We start from the raw sequence: 17,008 nt of genomic DNA on the forward strand, positions 1-17,008 counted from the left end.
CAACGAAAATTGGAACCTGATGGTTTTGAAGAGTTGACTTGAACAATATTAGTTGTCTTGTGTTGTTGTCATGCCTTTGTACGACATTCTGATGGTTTTGAAGAATTGACCTGAACAATATTAGTTGTCTTGTGTTGTTGTCATGCCTTTGTACGACATTCTGCCTTAGTATGGCCATACTATTGACAAAAATTGCAACAAGTGCATTGACCACGATATCCACCACGATTTCCACTTCGTCCACCATGGTAGGAAGATTGAGAGTGAGTAAAAAGCAGAGGAATCAGTTGGAGGTGCAAGAGAATGACCAAATATGTGAGGAACTGAGAGGCGAAGTAATTGTTCACTAAAGGTGTCATAAGATGGAACAACCATGGCAGATAAGATTTGATTGTGGACAGAATCAAACTCAGAAGGAAGTTTAGCAAGTGCAAGCACCGTAAAAAACTTGCCACGTTGTTCAATATGTTTGTCTACATCATTAGTAAACGACAAGATTGACTCAAAATCAACAATTAAGTGATCGAGCTTACCAAGATATGTTATCATGATTGTCCAGCTTCATAGTGATAATAAGGTTGGAGACAACTGTAAAGGCGATGAACATCGTTAGAGTATACTTTCTTGGCTTTGTTCCTAACATTATAACAAGGAGTAAAAGTGTGCTATTGAGGCTGCAATTTGACATCATCAATTTGCATCCATTGGGCTTGATCATTACGCGAAATGTCTTTGGCTTGTTTGGTCAAGTGGTCGGCACGACCTTGACCCTAAAACCATAGCTGGACAGCAGCAGCCCAACCGTTATAGTTGCTCGTCGATCAATTTTTCACATGGAATCAGCAGAAGAGTGGTAAAAGTAACTACAGAAGGGGTACTTGAGCGTGAGCTTTCGGAAGCCATGGGAAAAGTACTTGAAATGGGTTTAGAAAGGGGTGTTTGGCTTTGAGGAAGGGGGCAAAGGGCATGTTGGCAAGTGGGTTGTGCTGGAATAGTGAGAAAAACGCAAGTGGAGACAGGCGCATGATACGAATGTGCCAGGAAGAGGCCGCGTTTATGGGTGCATGCATCAGCTGATCTGTTAGGTTACTTTATACGAGTAACCTAAATCTACCCTCCCTTCTCACTCAAATACTCAAACAACACAAATGAAAGTCTGTATGTATGTAATATTGATTTTGTAACTTGAAAGAAAATACAAGTATAATCTTCCCCAAAGTGGCCTATCCTCCTCCATTAGCAAATATGGCTAGTCTATACCCAAAATGAAAATATATGATGATCGCTCTTCCCCTATTCTGAAATTATTTATACTCTCTCTCTACGAACAACTAACAAACTTTCCCTCTATTGAGCCATTCGGTCATTAGCTCCCTCCTCCGATGCAACACCGTTCGGTGTGAACACATTACTGTTCGGATATTACTTCAACATTTCCACTCGGCCTTCAACATTACCGATCAACCCTCCTCTTCTATTCCTCCTTTCATATCCACCGTTCGATCCTTACTCCTCTTATATTCTTTTAGCTTCCTAACATTACCCTCCCCTTCAATATCAACCTTGTCCTCAAGGTTGAAGTCCAAACCATCCTCTTGCTCTGTATTAAGACTTGGGGTGTCTCCTCCCTTGGCTGCTGCTGGTTCCTTCGCTGTAGCACTTTTCAGGGCTTTGCAAATCCATGATAAATTGAAAGAGTAGCCACTTGATAGATATAGTGCAGAAAGGCATATCCGTCCAGTTTGGCCATAAGTGAAAAATTTCATTCCCAGTGCATATTCAAAAAGAACTGGAATAAGCCCTTTACCCTGTCCAGTTTCCTGTAAATCAAGGCCTGATAGAACATTAGCCTCACTACCGCACTCCAACTCAATACCAGATGCTATCTCCTTGTAGGCATTGTGTATTAAGTCTCTCTCAACATAATTAACTGGATCACTTTCAAAAGATATAAACTTTGCTACGTCCTTCCAAGCATTCTGTCCTATATGTTTTCTAGTCCTTCTTACATATGATTTATTAGACTTAGCCTTAAACTGATCATCTATGTTGAATATAGTGAAAAACTATATTTAGATTAATCTCCCTTGTGTAAAATACACACATAGGGTTCTCTATTTATAATAGAAGAAATATGGGCTAAGCCCAAAATACAAATGAGAAATAATAACAAACTAACTAAAAGATAAAAGATATAATATATCTAACACTCCCCCTCAAGCTAGAGCATACAAATTGTATGAACTAAGCTTGGAATAGATGAACTCAGTGTTGAACTAGATGATTTGTCTTCAAGAGTGTGAGGCAAACATAGATGGACTAACAACAGCTTGTGAAACTTCAACTTCAAAAGTGGATGAAGGAGAGCAGTGGTGGACAATGACAAACTGCAAGGACTGATTCCCAATCAATGATGGATGAGTGACGGGATCAACAGTGGTAGCTGAAAGCTAAGAGCTACAAAACTGCAGGGACTACACTAAATCCTCATCAATGATGAATGGGTGACGGGATCAACAGTAGTAGCTGAAATCTACAAAACTGCAGGGACTACACCCATATATATGTGACTTGCAATGTATTGGAAACGTACTCCCCCTCAGTGTGAACGGCGGAAATGTGGAATATCACAGTTGCTGGACCACTAAAACAAAACAAAATATTAAGCTACAATGCTGAAACAAAGACATCAAAGATCCACAGATACGTTGGAGGTCCAAAATTCTTTGCTGGACAACTCCCAAGTGGTGATACCTAGCCGTGTATCACAAGAAGATCGGGCTAAACTCTAGCCCAAGAAGAACTGATGCAGTTGCGTTTGTCTGAGGCGGTAGCGACTGCAGCGGCGGTTGACTACTATAAAACTGTAGGGACTAAATCGCCATCACTGACTGATGGGGCCTGTAGTGGTTGGAAGCGACAAAACTACGGGGACTGCCATCACTAACTAACGAGGTGATGGGGGCCTACAGTGGTTGGAAGCATATAAGGATTGTTTTAGGCCATATAAGGATTTGCGAAGACGACATACCAATCCAGATGACTCCCCCTGAGCAACAAAGCCAGGAGGTTGCTCCATATAAATTTCTTCATGCAAATCACCATTTAGGAAAGCATTTTTGACATCAAGTTGGTAAAGAGGCCATTGTCGAAGAGCGGCCATGGCAATGAATAGGCCATATAAGGATTTGCCACTGGAGAAAAAGTATCACCATAATCCAAACTAAAAATCTGTGTGTAGCCTTTGGCAACCAGTCGAGCTTTCAGACGATCTATTGTGCCATCAGGGCCAACCTTGACAGCATACACCCACCTGCAACCAACAAGAGACTTTCCAGATGGTAATTGGACAAGCTCCCAAGTTCCACTTTTCTGTAAAGCACTTAATTCATCCAGCATAGCTTGACACCAGCCAGGATGAGTTAAGGCATCACCCACAGATTTAGGAAGTGACACAGAAGAAATGGATGAGAGACAAGTGTAAAAAGATGGAGATAATCTGTGGTAACTAAGAACAGTATAATGGGGGGAAGGGTTACGGGTAGAGCGTATACCTTTGCGGAGGGCAATAGGCAAGTCAGACTCATTTGCTGGAGCCGGAGGAGACACAGGAGGCGGCACTGGAAGTGAGTCATGAGGGAGACAATTGCGGCGACTATAAACCTGAAGGGGTGGTGGTGAAGGACAATCTTGTGGTGAATGAGAGTCTAAAGAAGGAGGAGACACAATGGGTGGAGCATCACCAGAAGGATCACAGATAAGAGGAATATCAACAGTAACAGGGAGAGGTACAGAACTAGAAGATAGATGTGTAAAGTAAAAAGAAGATTCATCAAAAGTGACATCAGCAGAGATAAAATGACGATTGAGGGAAGGGGAAAAACACTTATAGCCCTTTTGTGACCGTGGAAATCCTAAGAAGACACATTTGTGAGACCTAGGAGATAACTTATCAAGACCAGGACTAAAATCATGAACAAAACATGTAGACCCAAAAACTCTAAGAGGTAATGGATGTAGAGGGTCTTGAGGAAATAAGATAGAATGAGGGATTTTGTTATCTAGGACGGAAGATGGCATGCGGTTGATAAGATAACATGCCGTGAGAACAGCATCACCCCAAAAACGTGAGGGTACTTGACCATGAATGAGAAAGGTACGAGTTGTTTCAATAAGGTGTCTATTCTTGCGCTCAGCCACCCCTTTTTGTTGAGGGGTATAGGCACATGAGGTTTGGTGAAGAATGCCATGAGAAGCCATGAAATGTTTAAACGGTTGAGAAAGGTATTCACGGCCATTATCACTGCGTAAAGTGCGAATAGAAACCCCAAACTGAGTTTTTATTTCATTGAAAAAAGATTGAAAAATAGAAAACAACTCAAAACGATTCTTCATGAGAAACAACCAAGTACATCTGGAATAGTCATCAATAAAGGTAACAAAATACTGAAATCCGAAAGTTGACTTAACACGACTAGGTCCCCAAATATCAGAATGAACCAATGAAAAGGGGGATGACGCTCTTTGTGAAACACTACGAGGAAAGGAACTACGAGTATGTTTACCTAACTGACAAGACTCACACGACAAACTTAATAATTTCGACAGACTCGGAACAAGTTGCTGCAGTTTGGCAAGACTTGGATGACCTAACTGAGCATGAAGAAGGGATGGTGACTCCATGATTACGCCAGCATGTGGAGAAGGGCTGAGATGATATAGGCCATGAGACTCACATCCTGTGCCAATCATGTAACCAAACAGAATCTTTGGTAAATGAAATAACACAATTAAGGGAACGAGTTAGATGACTTACGGACAATAAGTTAAAAGGAGACCCAGGGACATAAAGTACATTATCAATGGATATGGACGGAAAAATATGAACAGTACCAATACCATGAGATGAGACTCTAGACCCATCAGCCATCGTTACCGAGGGTAAATTATCCGGACATGACAAGGAAGAAAACAAGGACTTGTTACCAGTGATATGATCGGTGGCGCCTGAGTCAAGGACCCAAGATCCGAGAGAGAGTCAGACCAACAAAAGGGGTACCTGTGCGTATAACAGAAGCAGATGTAGTGAAACTAGAGTGCTGACGGTCCTCATACCATTTGAGAAATTCCTGAAAGAGTACAGGGTTATTTATGGTATTTGATGAAGTAGGATGGTCTGCAGACGGTGATCAGGGAGGTGGATCAGAATTAGCCATTGCTATAGGTCGAGGAGAACGTCCATGAAGCGCATAACATCTATCAATTTTGTGGCCTAGCTTGTCACAGTGGTCACATTTTGGACGTCCTTTACCTGGTTGGCGAGACCGACTCTGATCATCAAGTTGGGCAGCCATGGAGAGGGAGAAACCCTAAAAATCCAAAGTGCTCCGATTGACGCAACGACCACAGATCCAGAAAGAGGGCGAGGAGGCGATCACGGCGGTGCTGATCGGCGGCGGAAATCTCCGGCGACGCGCCGGCACGCGCGGCGGGAATCGGCGGCAGCGGTGACGGTTGCGGCGACGCGTGGAGGCGCGTGGGTGGTCCGTTCGCCGCGATCTTTGGACCATGGTGGTCGCCCGGCCGAGACGATTCCGATGGTGTGGTCGTCGGTCGATTCTGGAACTCCGATGACGGCGATGGCAGCGGCGGCGGCGACTGCAGCGTCAGCGGCGGTGATGGGTACCGGAGACCGTGGAGTTGGCGGGAACTATTCCTGTGCTCCAGATACCATGTGAAATAATAGAGAAGATTAGGAGAAATCTCCCTTATGTGTTTAGCATACACATAGGGTAGTTTATTTATAATGTAAGATAAGGGTTAAACCCTAAATACAAAATGGGCTTAGCCCAATTAACATAAACACACAACTTAAAATCTAACAGTCACTCCTCTTGTTTGGGCGACTAGCATCTCAAACTCCTGCACATAATCCTCTATAAACCCTCGTTGTTGCAGCGATGCTAATTTTTCGAACACAGTTCCCCGCTCTCTCCCACCGAACCGCCGCACCACAGCATCACAAAATTCTTCCCACTTGGGTTCCGTTACCTTCGTCTTCCAAAATCGAAACCAGTAGTTGGCGCTGCCTTCCATGCAGACAAAGGCCAATCGGAGTTTCTCCTTTTCCCCTACCCCTTGGATCTCGAAGAATTTGTCCGCTCGAGCAATCCATCCCATCGCTGCCTTCCTCCGAGCTCTCTCTTCTCCCCTCCGAGCACTCTCTTATCCTCCGCCGATTGTCATTAATTGACCCCTGACTTCCTTCTGAATTCCGTTCTAGATTTCGCGCCAACCTCTCTACCACTCGCGTCAACTCTTTCAAGTCCTATCGAATGCCCATATTGTCTGCCTTCAATTCTTCTCCCGCTAGCTCCAACGCGTTCATCCTCCCTTCGATTCGGTTCTCCAATCCTCCCTTCCATCTTGCTCTCCCTCCAATTTGGATCCGGCAGGTCGGACCAATTATTAGGTTACTTTATACGAGTATCCTAAATCTACCTTCTCTTCTCACTCAAATACTCAAACAACACAAATGAAAGTATGTATGTATGTATGTATGTATTATTGATTCTGTAACATGAAAGAAAATACAAGTACAATCTTCCCCAAAGAGGCCTATTCTCCTCCACTGGCAAATATGGCCAGTCTATACCCAAAATGAAAATATATGATCCCTCTTCCCCTATTCTGAAATTATTTATACTCTTTCTCTCTATGAACAACTAACAAACTTCCCCGCTATTGAGTCGTTCGGTCATTAGCTCCCTCCAATGCAACACCGTTCGGTGTGAACACATTACCGTTCGGATATTACTTCAACATTTCCACTCGGCCTTCAATGTTACTGATCGGCCCTCCTCTTCTATTCCTCCTTCCATATCCACCGTTCGGTATCAATGTATATACGGTCCTTACTCCTCTTATATACTTTTAGCTTTCTAACATGATCAGAGTGGCAAATTAAGCATGGTGGTCACCAGAGAAAGACGGTCTTGATTGTAGTGGTCACCAGAGGCTCGGTGATAGATAACACGAGCACATAGTGGCCATTGTTAACCTGCAAAAAAAGATCCAAGACTGAAACCCTACGCAACTGATTCCATATAGAATTATATATGTTTTGAATGTATTGTGTATCTAATGTAGATCAACACAATATGTATTTATACTATTTTACAGAATTAATTATAATAAAAACACTTAATAATTAGGAATCGATCATCCTAATTTCCTATATTATGTAGGGGTTAATTTCCTCAAATCTGTAATAGCTGATTACATTCTAACAGTATAAAAGATCTAATTGTTTCTTTCATCATTTGGTTTCTCTTATAGGTTCTTCCTAGATGGGTTATATACCATGAACTAGTACTCACAACCAAGGAATATATGAGACAGGTAATTCCAACTGTTACCTATTTCATGTTTCATGACTTTTTTCGATGGATATCTGACAATAGCTGAAACTGAATACTCATGTTTCAGGTGACAGAATTAAAGCCGGAGTGGTTGGTGGAGATTGCGCCCCACTATTACCAGCTTAAGGATGTTGAAGACTGTATGCTTTCTCTCTCTTTCTCATATTGCTATTATATTTTTAGAAGGAGTTAGCAACATTTCCCCTTTGAGCATTAATCAAGTTTTCTTTATAAATATCATAAAGAGTCCTGTTATTGGATTCTAGCTATGATCCTGCCATTAGTTTGTGGATGTTATCCCACATGTTTTAATGATGATTCTAATTTATAGGTTGTCATACTGTTAATGCATCTTTAGCTGTTTAGTAGTACGTGAGAAAAATACAAATAAATTAGAATGAATTTGGGAGTATGTATTGCCTTCTCTTAAGTTTTCATATTTATTTATAGTAGTTTTTGAGATACATCAAATACTGTGAATGAGAGGGAAAACTAGATGGTTCTAGAATATGTTCCTAGAAACTAGGTTTAACACAAAGCATTCTTCTAGAAACTAGGTTTAGGCGATCGGAAAAGAAAGAAATAGTGAATTTATTCAAGATAATTATGTACTTACAAAATACCGTCTCAATTCATCCTATTTCATCCTATCGAGGATGTGATATGGTTCCAAAGGGTGAACTGGACAGTTCCAATAAGATTTCATTCTTGAACAAAAATCCGATAGACTTTTTGGAGGGAGGGTCCCATTGGCGTGCATCCAGTAGGAATTGAACCTACGAATTCGCCAATTATGAGTTGGGCGCTTTAACCATTCAGCCATGGATGCTTAGCGGGAATCCTCGTACATGGTGAATAACCAAATTCCAATTGAAGTGAAATCTTTCGGATAAATCAATGCAATTAGGAGGATTCGATGAAAGGACATCAATTCAAATCCTGGATTTTCGAATTGAGAGAGATATTGAGAGAAATCAAGAATTCTCGCTATTTCTTAGATTCATGGACCCAATTAAATTCAGCGGGATTTTTCATTCATATTTTTTTCCAAGAGAGTATTAAAAACTCACCCATAAACAATAATAAAATATTATCATAGTATTAAAACTATTTCAAAGATATATTAAATCTGTTTGTTTCTTAGATATTATTTTGTTTTATTTGATATATATTTGTTTTATTTTGCTCAAGTAGCATATAGCATATTATTAGTCAACTTCGAATTTTTTGATTGTTATAAGAATGTTATTTATGCCATATAGCTATTGAGTATCAAATTTTATGGCAGCGTATTCGAAAAAAATGCCCCGAGGAGCAGGCCGGGTACAAGAGGACAAATAAATGACACTTTTGGAAGAAGAAAAAAATGTCTCTGAAACATGGGATATGTTTAGGCGTGTCTTCCACAGGAGTACACAGAAGTGATTAAATGATACACGACTATACCAACTTATATAAGGTTGGACTTTTATCACACTAGGAGTGTATCTTCTTTTTGTTTGTAATGATATTTTAGGTACTTTTGGCATATTAGTCTAATTGAGATGTCAAAAGATTATAATCATGGGATATGTACTGTAAATATTGTACTATAGCATTGTATTTCCATGCCTGTGCTGACTTCATTACTAAATTACCAACAAATTTTGCTCTGTTAGGTTGTTTTTTCATTTTTTTTAAGTGAATTCTGTTTCAATTTTGTTATTGCTATTTTATACTAACGAATTTCACAAGGGTAACACAATATTTTGGAAGCAGCATGAACAAATTCATTTGATCTAGCAAATAGTTTCCTATCATTCTATGGTTGAGATGTTTTGTCCCCATATCTGGAACAAGATGGATGAATGATATGTATCATTATATTAGATATCATGTATTGTTTTTTTTTTCATTAGTTTTACTTAGATATTAATTCTTTTAGTTTTTCTTTTTAGATTCCAATTAATTTTTCTTTCCCCACCTAGTTTTACTAAATAAATAAATAAGTTATAATTCTACAATTCTATCTTAACGTATCAAGTCTACGGATATACAGTAATGAAGAATTTAGGTTTATTGACTTATGCGACCACAAATCTTTCAACAAATGGCTCCAGTGCGTAATATTTAAACCATTTCTTATCCTTTACTTACTGCAAAATAATTTTTGTTTTTTTATTTAAAATTTAACAATTATTTAATTTAATTTAAAATTTTAATATTATTTATAGTATTTTTATATTTTAATAATTATCAAATGATTTATATTTTTATAATAATTTTATTAAAAAAGTTAAAATAAAAATAAAAATAATGGAAATAAAGAAAAAAGTAAAAAAAATAATTTAAAATAAGATGTAGTATATTTAAATATATTAAATTATATTAAAATATTGAATTAGATTAAAAATTATTAAATTTTAAATAAAAAACAAAATTTTAAAGAAAAATTGTTAATGTAACCGATTTGGATATCTTAAAATTATTTTTTTATTTAAAATTTTATAATTGTTTAATTTAATTTAATATTTTAATATATTTAAATATATTAAATCAATTTTTTTTCATTATTACTATTTGATTTTAATTATTATTTTTTTAATATAGTTATTATAGTAATAGAAATTGTATTTTAATAATTATTAAGATACAAACATATATTAAATAATATTAAAATTTTAAATTCAATTATTATTAAATTTTAAATCTAAAAATGAAATTTGAAAAAACTTATAAATTAGATTTGGAAATCTCGTTGTGACTTTAATAAAAAAGAAAAAGAATAAAAATATTTATTAAAATTAAAATAATTTTTTTAAAAAAGTTGATGTAGGTCGAGATGTTGGAGGGTAAGGGAAAACAATTCCCTTATCTTATTGTCATTTTTATCGGGCTGGACCATTGCAAATGTTAAGCCCTGATAAAGCAATTGAGAATTTTGAATAAAATTAAAATAAAATAGAAGAAGGCGATAAAGTAGTAGTATGAATGGTTCATGTCATTAATTTTTTAAAAGGTTTAATTTGGATATCCAAATTTTTGTGAAATTGTCTCAAATTTTATTTGATCGGACTGGACTGACTGCCCAATTTTTAATAACATAACATAGTGTGATAGTCTTCGGTGGAATTTTTTTTATTTTAAACTTTAAATAAAACATAGACCTGACTCCGGGACTCCTCGCCGCACTCCAGGGAGATTAACTTCGGCTTGTAGAGAACCAACCATTCTTCTTTCTTTTTCTTGGTATTGTTGCGGCTCCGCAGGAAGGAGAAAACACCTTTCTTCTATCTTTACTTTGAGGTCTTCATGGTGGTGCGATCCGGCATGAACGATGGTGGATTCATAGGGTTATACTGTCGTGTTTTATCACGTTGAGCCGCAAAGAAGATCTGATGGTTGTCGCGTTTTGCGAATTTGGGGATTAAGATTTTCGGAATTGGAAATTTGAGAATTTTGGAGGTTTTGAAATTTGTTCTTGCAAATTGGGGTTTTTGGTTCTTGCGTTCTGATCTTGAAATTGGGGATTAGGGTTTCTAAATTTGGGATTTTTCCTTTTGGGGTTTTTGTTCTTGATTTTTTTGATGTTGCGATTGGAGGAGTTGGGATTTTTCCTGAGGTTTTTGTTCTTGATTAGCAAAAGGTCTTTGAATTAGAACCCGTGTTCTGCAAATGGGACAGATGGGTGTGTGGAGAATCCATGAGTCTATACAGTGCAGATGGAAGGTGTGGTTGCAATTGGGCAATAACCTGCATAAATCACCAACCTTGAAACTCTCTAAGCAAACAGCACAATCGACGGGGCTGCTGCACCCTCTTCTCTCTGCTGATGCTGCTGCTGGCTCGTTATACACAAAGCAAGGAAGGTTTTTGAGGTCACTAATGTTGTCTTCACCCAACGTTCTTTTCATTCCAATCATGTTCTGCACCTGTTGAGTACCTTCTTCATCAGTATTGTTCCCTCTGAAGACTCTCCCCACGATGCAGACATGGATAACCACCAAAATATCTATACCCACAAACAATATGATCAAAGAAATCACAATCTTCATCACCGTGATCTTGCCCAGTTTACCCAACCTTTGTTTTCTTCGAACTTAGAAGTGTATGATTCTGATAAAGTATGTTTACTCCTTAGAGACAACAGATTGAAACTGGGTTTAGACAACTACCAGATTGTAGCAACGGTGAACCATCGAAGTCAATCCCCTAGAGCATGGCAAGGAGTCATCGGAGTCTGTTTTATTTAAAACTTAAAATAAAATAAATTCCACCGGTGTCACTTCATAAAAATTGCGCACTTACCAAGCCAATCAACAGAAATTTTAACGTAGTCTAATCTAATTATCGGTAAGGTTTTAACTGAGTCAATTTTATAAAAATAAAAAACCTAACTGAGATCAAATAAAATACAATAACTTATTTAAGACCGTTCCACGCAAACAGAGACCATTCCATACAAACAGAGACATCCGAAATGAGCCTTAGTTTGCTGCATGTACCTTGTTACTTTTACTGTTAATTTCAATTCATGGTTTTGTTTCTTTAATTCTTAATTTCAATTTATAGTTTCGTTTCTTTTATTCTCAATTTCAATTCATAGTTTTGTTTCTTTCTTGTCTACAATTCTTAATTTGATATTAATGGAGAAAATCCTAATTATGAGAAATATTAAAGTTATTTATTGGTAAATTTTAAAATTATGATATGAAATCTTAATTAAGCTAACAATATAATGAAGCCAATAATATGAATTTTAATCAAGTTAACGACACTCTAACCAAATAAAATGAAGCAAAAAAACTTTAAAAGGAAAAAGGCAAATTTGGTAACTTGAATCATTTCATACACTAATCCATTTACTTTTATAAAATAATAAAATTTATTTTTTCTTTAAAATTTCTCATCAAAGGAACACAATAATATATATAAGAATTTTTCTGTTGGTCGAGAATGAGATTATATACAAAAGTCACGAATGTATTTAAAAGGTAAGTCATTTCATTTGAAACTAATTTTTAAAATCATGTTTAGAAAAACAAATGTGCAAAATGTTGTAGCTCTCGATTCCATAGTAAACTATCTTTTTAATATATAATCAGAAAAACGTCAAATTATCCAGACTTGGCAAGCATCTTTAATACAGACGACATGATGAAAAGGGAAACACTGAATAACTTAAACTTCCCTCACTTAAAAAAATGGCGTATTTCTACCTCAAAATCTTGAGATTTCAGCTTTGTTTGCCGGGTCTGGGAGGTCCAAAGTAGTTTGTTATCAATCCCATTAGAGAAAACCTGAGGTTCAGATTAACATCAAGTCAATAATTTAAAACTCAGGAAAACCTGTCGAAATTTATAATAGATGGGAATTGAGGACAAACTATTTTATGTTCACGTTGCCACAGAAGAATGAAGAAAAATAAAATGCTGCAAATCACATGTCTTTCTATGTGTGCATGTAACTGCTAATATACTATCACTTGCATTTTAGAATACTACAGCAAGTTAAACCTTTGGAGAATTTCAGCCATACCCAAATCATATACTTCTAAAAAGGTGCAAGTAACCAAACTGTTGTGTTTAGTATATTAGTATGGTGGTATAGAAGATTAGATTCACCATTCTTACAGGCAAAATTCTTATCATAAAATATATATATCCAAAACCTTTGCCTCTATTCTATGTGTGCAATGAAAAATCCAAACAGAACAAAAAAGGTTATTATGCAATGTATTTTTTGTGCGGGAACAAGTTATCAAACTTTAGCAGTTTTTTGTCAACGTAAAATAACTCAGTAAACAACAATTTAACATTTTTCAATAACATATTACAGATTATTTTCCTGGACCTATCTTGAAGAGGATTTCCTGTCCATAGAGTTTTAAGGAGACTTGAACCTATAAGCCTAATTGATGAACCACAACTATGACGACACATCCATCTAATGCTAGCTCCAAAGAAAAGCAAAATGACATTACTATCCTACCACTTTCCTAAGCTCTATGGTTGCATTTATTCCAAAGAATGTTAAACTATTCTCCAAAAAAGCAAACAACACAACATCCTCAATATTTTAAACGAGTTTTCACAACATCTTTGGGGCATTTTTCCTTTCTCCAAAAGTACCATTCTCATGTTTTCATTGACTTTTAACCCTGTCATAATGGAAGGATATGCAGTTTTACCATGACATGGGAATGCAAGTAATTTTCTACCCGACTATTGGCTCAGTCCCCACTTCTTTATACCGGACATTCTTTCTCCCATTATTTGAATTCTGAAAAACATTCCTAAAACTAGTAAACGCTATCCATATATACTCATTTATCCAGATGTAAAGTTACCTGTCTTATACTTCGACATTTCCGTCCAAAATCTCTATGTACTTCAAATACCCCCTTAAACATGTGCTCTCCATCTCTAACTATTGTTCTGTGTTGCTAGGTATTTAGCCATGTCATGAGAGAAGTCTCAAACTTAGGAAACAAATTCAAGGGCCAGCCATTTTTTAAGTCAATCTTTAGTTGTATAAGCCTTAAATGTTACATAATTGAGACATCAGGGTTTATAGTAAGAACATGAAGAACTTGCACGCAGTACAACAGATACAAGCAGAATAAAAGAGAAAAACCTTGTAAGAGTTGAAACATGCTTCAGAAAGTTTCAGGGACATTACAAACCATATATAATATTGGTTACTTTTTAACAGTCCATACACAAGAACATTGTTACTTGATAGGAATACCTACATAGTAAGCAGTTAAAAATAATGACCAAGATTACGATGCACTTAAATGATTTGGTCAGCAATCCTATAACTATTTCAGGTGAAGGAATCACCTGTGAGACGTAGCTGTCCTATCTACTCGACTGAACAAGATTCAACATTTACTTAATCTATGATTGGGGCAAAGCATATACTCCACTAAAGTAAAAAATTCTGCAGTAAAAGGAATCTATTGAATGAAAAAGGTTGGGAGTGCCCTGAAGAATTGAAAGAAAAAAACCAGAAGCTTGTCTTCTGTATATAACGAGTAGAGGGAAACAAAAATGATATTGAAAGAAGTTATGAAATAGGATCTCATGATGGATAAAATTCATGAAAATATGATTTTTTGATAAAGCCCAATAGGCTGTTATTCATATAACCTATCTAGTGAAATAAGGTTGTCGTGTTCTTGTTGTTTGTTGAGGGCTATGTTTGGAAAGCTGGAAATAGGGTGAGCAATAGAGGATGAAAGGGAAAACATACTTAAACACAGTTGTGGAGTTAAGTAACAGAAGGGGGCGGAATGGAAAGGGAGAAAATCCTAGTCCCGTTCCTTGACAAAAAAAATAAGCAACCAAACAATAGATCAACATGTTCTATTCCATTATGAGCCATTCTTCTCCTTCTCTATAAAACACCCAAACATTTTATTAAGATGCATTTTGAATTGAATTGAAATGGATTGTAAAACATACATAATTAAAACATCTAAAATTTGTAATTAGTAAAATGAAAAAAGAAAAATGCAATTCATCATCCATGACTCGTTTGATAAAAAAAAGAAAAGCTATGTTGTATTTTATTGTTTTAAAATATTTTTTGAAAATAATGTTCGATATTTATACACATTCTTACTCCCAAATAGCCTTTGAGTCTCAGACTCATTCTCTCTATGTCCAACCAATGAATTTTGGAATATCTCATGTTGATCCAATGGATTATAAATCATGTGGGATGGTTGGTGGTTCACTATCCATGGTGATCCGTCCTTTTAGTTTTATTTTAGAAGTAGATGGATTGGTGAGACGAATAAACGCTGACAAATTAATGTCATCAAGCAAACGGTTCAGATATCAGAGGCCAGATTAATGTCATCAATTAGCTTGTCGAACATCTAGAATTCTACATTAAACATCAATCCTCTCATTATGATCCAATCCCTAACAAAGGCAAATATTGAGTGTCATCTATTTAGCAGGTTCCTGTCTTCAAGGATAATCGACACTGAACCTTATAAAAATAAAAGTTTCATTCGATTATACTACTGACACTTCTGGAACAAATGAGTAAAACAATACTAACTTCCAAAAAAAGGAAGGGAAAGATCCTTACTGCCGATTTCAATTTCCTATTCATCACGCCCTAAGCCTCCAAATCTGACTTCGTTGATTTTGCCTACATTTTTTTTCCTGATTCCGTACCCTTAAGAACGCATGTACCTATTCCTATTCTTTCGAGCCCTAAGTCTATATGTAATTCAGAAACTTGAAAAAAAAAATCTGAAACGGTGGAAAATACACTACCTCCCAAATCCAAGAACATTTATTCAACCTTTTGCTATGCTTCTATTTTAAAGAACAGATCACACAATCAGATCCACGAACAAATCTCTTAAAGAAAAAGCAAACGGGAATTCAAATAGAGGAAAACGAAGAAACTCACATCATAGCCATCATAACTTGTTTGAGATCGTTCTCGACATTCCGCATGTTCGCTACGGATTGCGCGCAGAATATGAGTGCCAGCCAGGAGCTCAGTTTGTACTGATTTCACAAATAACACAATAAGAAAAAAGTGTTAACGCATCGAAACGAAAATTCTGCAGTGAGATCGATGGCGAAGAGGTGCTTCAAATACAAACCCTAAACATAACGCCGCCGACGCCAAATATGACGGCGATGAATCCGGCGTAATCGATCGGCAGGTCCTGCGGTGCAATCTGCGGTGCCACGTAGGGTCTCGCCGCCGATGGCTGACGGGGATCGTTAGTATGCGATGACATCTCCGATTTCTCTCTTCGAAAGCCAGAGACAGGTGTTGACTAGTTTCTCAGTAAATTTTCTTTTACTTGTTGTTTTAATATTTATAGTGCGAAATCTGCAATATATAAAGGATTATATTACAAAAATTATTTCATTAATTAATCTGTAATTTTATCTCTTATCTTACATATTAAAGAAGGATATATATATATATATATATGTATAACTACTCTTAATAAAAGAGTTGTTTATTATAACTTGTTTTGAGTATAATTATCTTTACCAATATAAATAATTTTATTTGTTAAATACTATAATCATTTTTTTAACTCAATTAACTATTTTAATAAAAAAATGTTTTTTTAAAATGTTTATTTTATAAGTATTTTCTTGTGAATATTTTTTTTATAAATTTAATAACATTTTTTTAATAATAATTAAAGAAAGTTAATTTTTATTTCTTTTATCGTAGTAACTAATTCTAAATATTGACAATTCTAATAAGAGCTATAAAAATATGATCATAATTTGTAAATATGTATTAATAAAAATAAAAATAAAAACTTAAAATTATATAATTAGTTGGATTGATGTAAGAAAGATTTTATGTAAGTTAAATTTTTACTACATAATTTGATGAATAAGTTCTTTTAAAAGTTTTATAATTGTACAATTCTATAATATATTGAACTTTTATTTTTAAACAATGATATGATAAGATTTTTCAATCTCCGGATAAAAAATTAAGTTCTTATAATAGTACAAATTTTGTTTTCATGCATTCCTTATGTTTGTTCGAGGTAATTTAAAAAGATAATTTATTTATTTAAAAAATTAAAAAAAATGAACTAA

General features: G+C 36.0%; 2 protein-coding genes and 1 non-coding gene across 4 annotated transcripts in view; 1 reads left to right on the forward strand and 2 right to left on the reverse strand.

Annotated features, from left to right (window-relative positions):
* LOC124836713 (pre-mRNA-splicing factor ATP-dependent RNA helicase DEAH1-like) overlaps positions 1-9,078 on the forward strand; it is a 30,437-nt gene extending 21,359 nt beyond the window's left edge. For both annotated transcript variants that reach the window (XM_088106118.1, XM_088106119.1), the window contains 3 exons: positions 7,339-7,401; positions 7,489-7,561; positions 8,710-9,078. In XM_088106118.1, the coding sequence (XP_087962244.1) occupies positions 7,339-7,401; positions 7,489-7,561; positions 8,710-8,762 (189 nt within the window). In that variant the 3' untranslated portion in view covers positions 8,763-9,078. The remainder of the gene's footprint in view (positions 1-7,338; positions 7,402-7,488; positions 7,562-8,709) is intronic.
* TRNAM-CAU (transfer RNA methionine (anticodon CAU)) lies at positions 8,177-8,250 on the reverse strand. The gene has a single exon. It is a non-coding gene; the product is annotated as a tRNA-Met (tRNA).
* A 3,392-nt stretch (positions 9,079-12,470) lies between the features above and the next one.
* LOC124836716 (asterix-like protein) lies at positions 12,471-16,245 on the reverse strand. The gene is made up of 3 exons (XM_047311890.2): positions 16,036-16,245; positions 15,837-15,937; positions 12,471-12,700 (listed from the first exon to the last, which is right to left on the reverse strand). The coding sequence occupies exons 1-3, from the start codon at positions 16,174-16,176 to the stop codon at positions 12,637-12,639; spliced, it is 306 nt and encodes a 101-aa protein (XP_047167846.1). The 5' UTR covers positions 16,177-16,245; the 3' UTR covers positions 12,471-12,636.
* Between the last annotated feature and the right edge of the window lie 763 nt (positions 16,246-17,008).

The sequence above is a fragment of the Vigna umbellata genome, chromosome 2, assembly GCF_029865625.1.
Source record: "Vigna umbellata cultivar VRB3 chromosome 2, Vumbellata_1.0, whole genome shotgun sequence".
Taxonomy (NCBI): Eukaryota; Viridiplantae; Streptophyta; class Magnoliopsida; order Fabales; family Fabaceae; genus Vigna; species Vigna umbellata.

Excerpts from the sequence above, each read along its gene's own strand:
- LOC124836716 (XM_047311890.2), bottom strand. The coding sequence starts at position 16,176 with ATGTCATCGCATACTAACGATCCCCGTCAGCCATCGGCGGCGAGACCC. Across the intron at positions 15,938-16,035 it reads TCGGCGGCGTTATGTTTAGG|TACAAACTGAGCTCCTGGCT; the intron begins GTTTGTATTTGA and ends TTGTGAAATCAG. Across the intron at positions 12,701-15,836 it reads CAAGTTATGATGGCTATGAT|GTTTTCTCTAATGGGATTGA; the intron begins GTGAGTTTCTTC and ends TCTGAACCTCAG.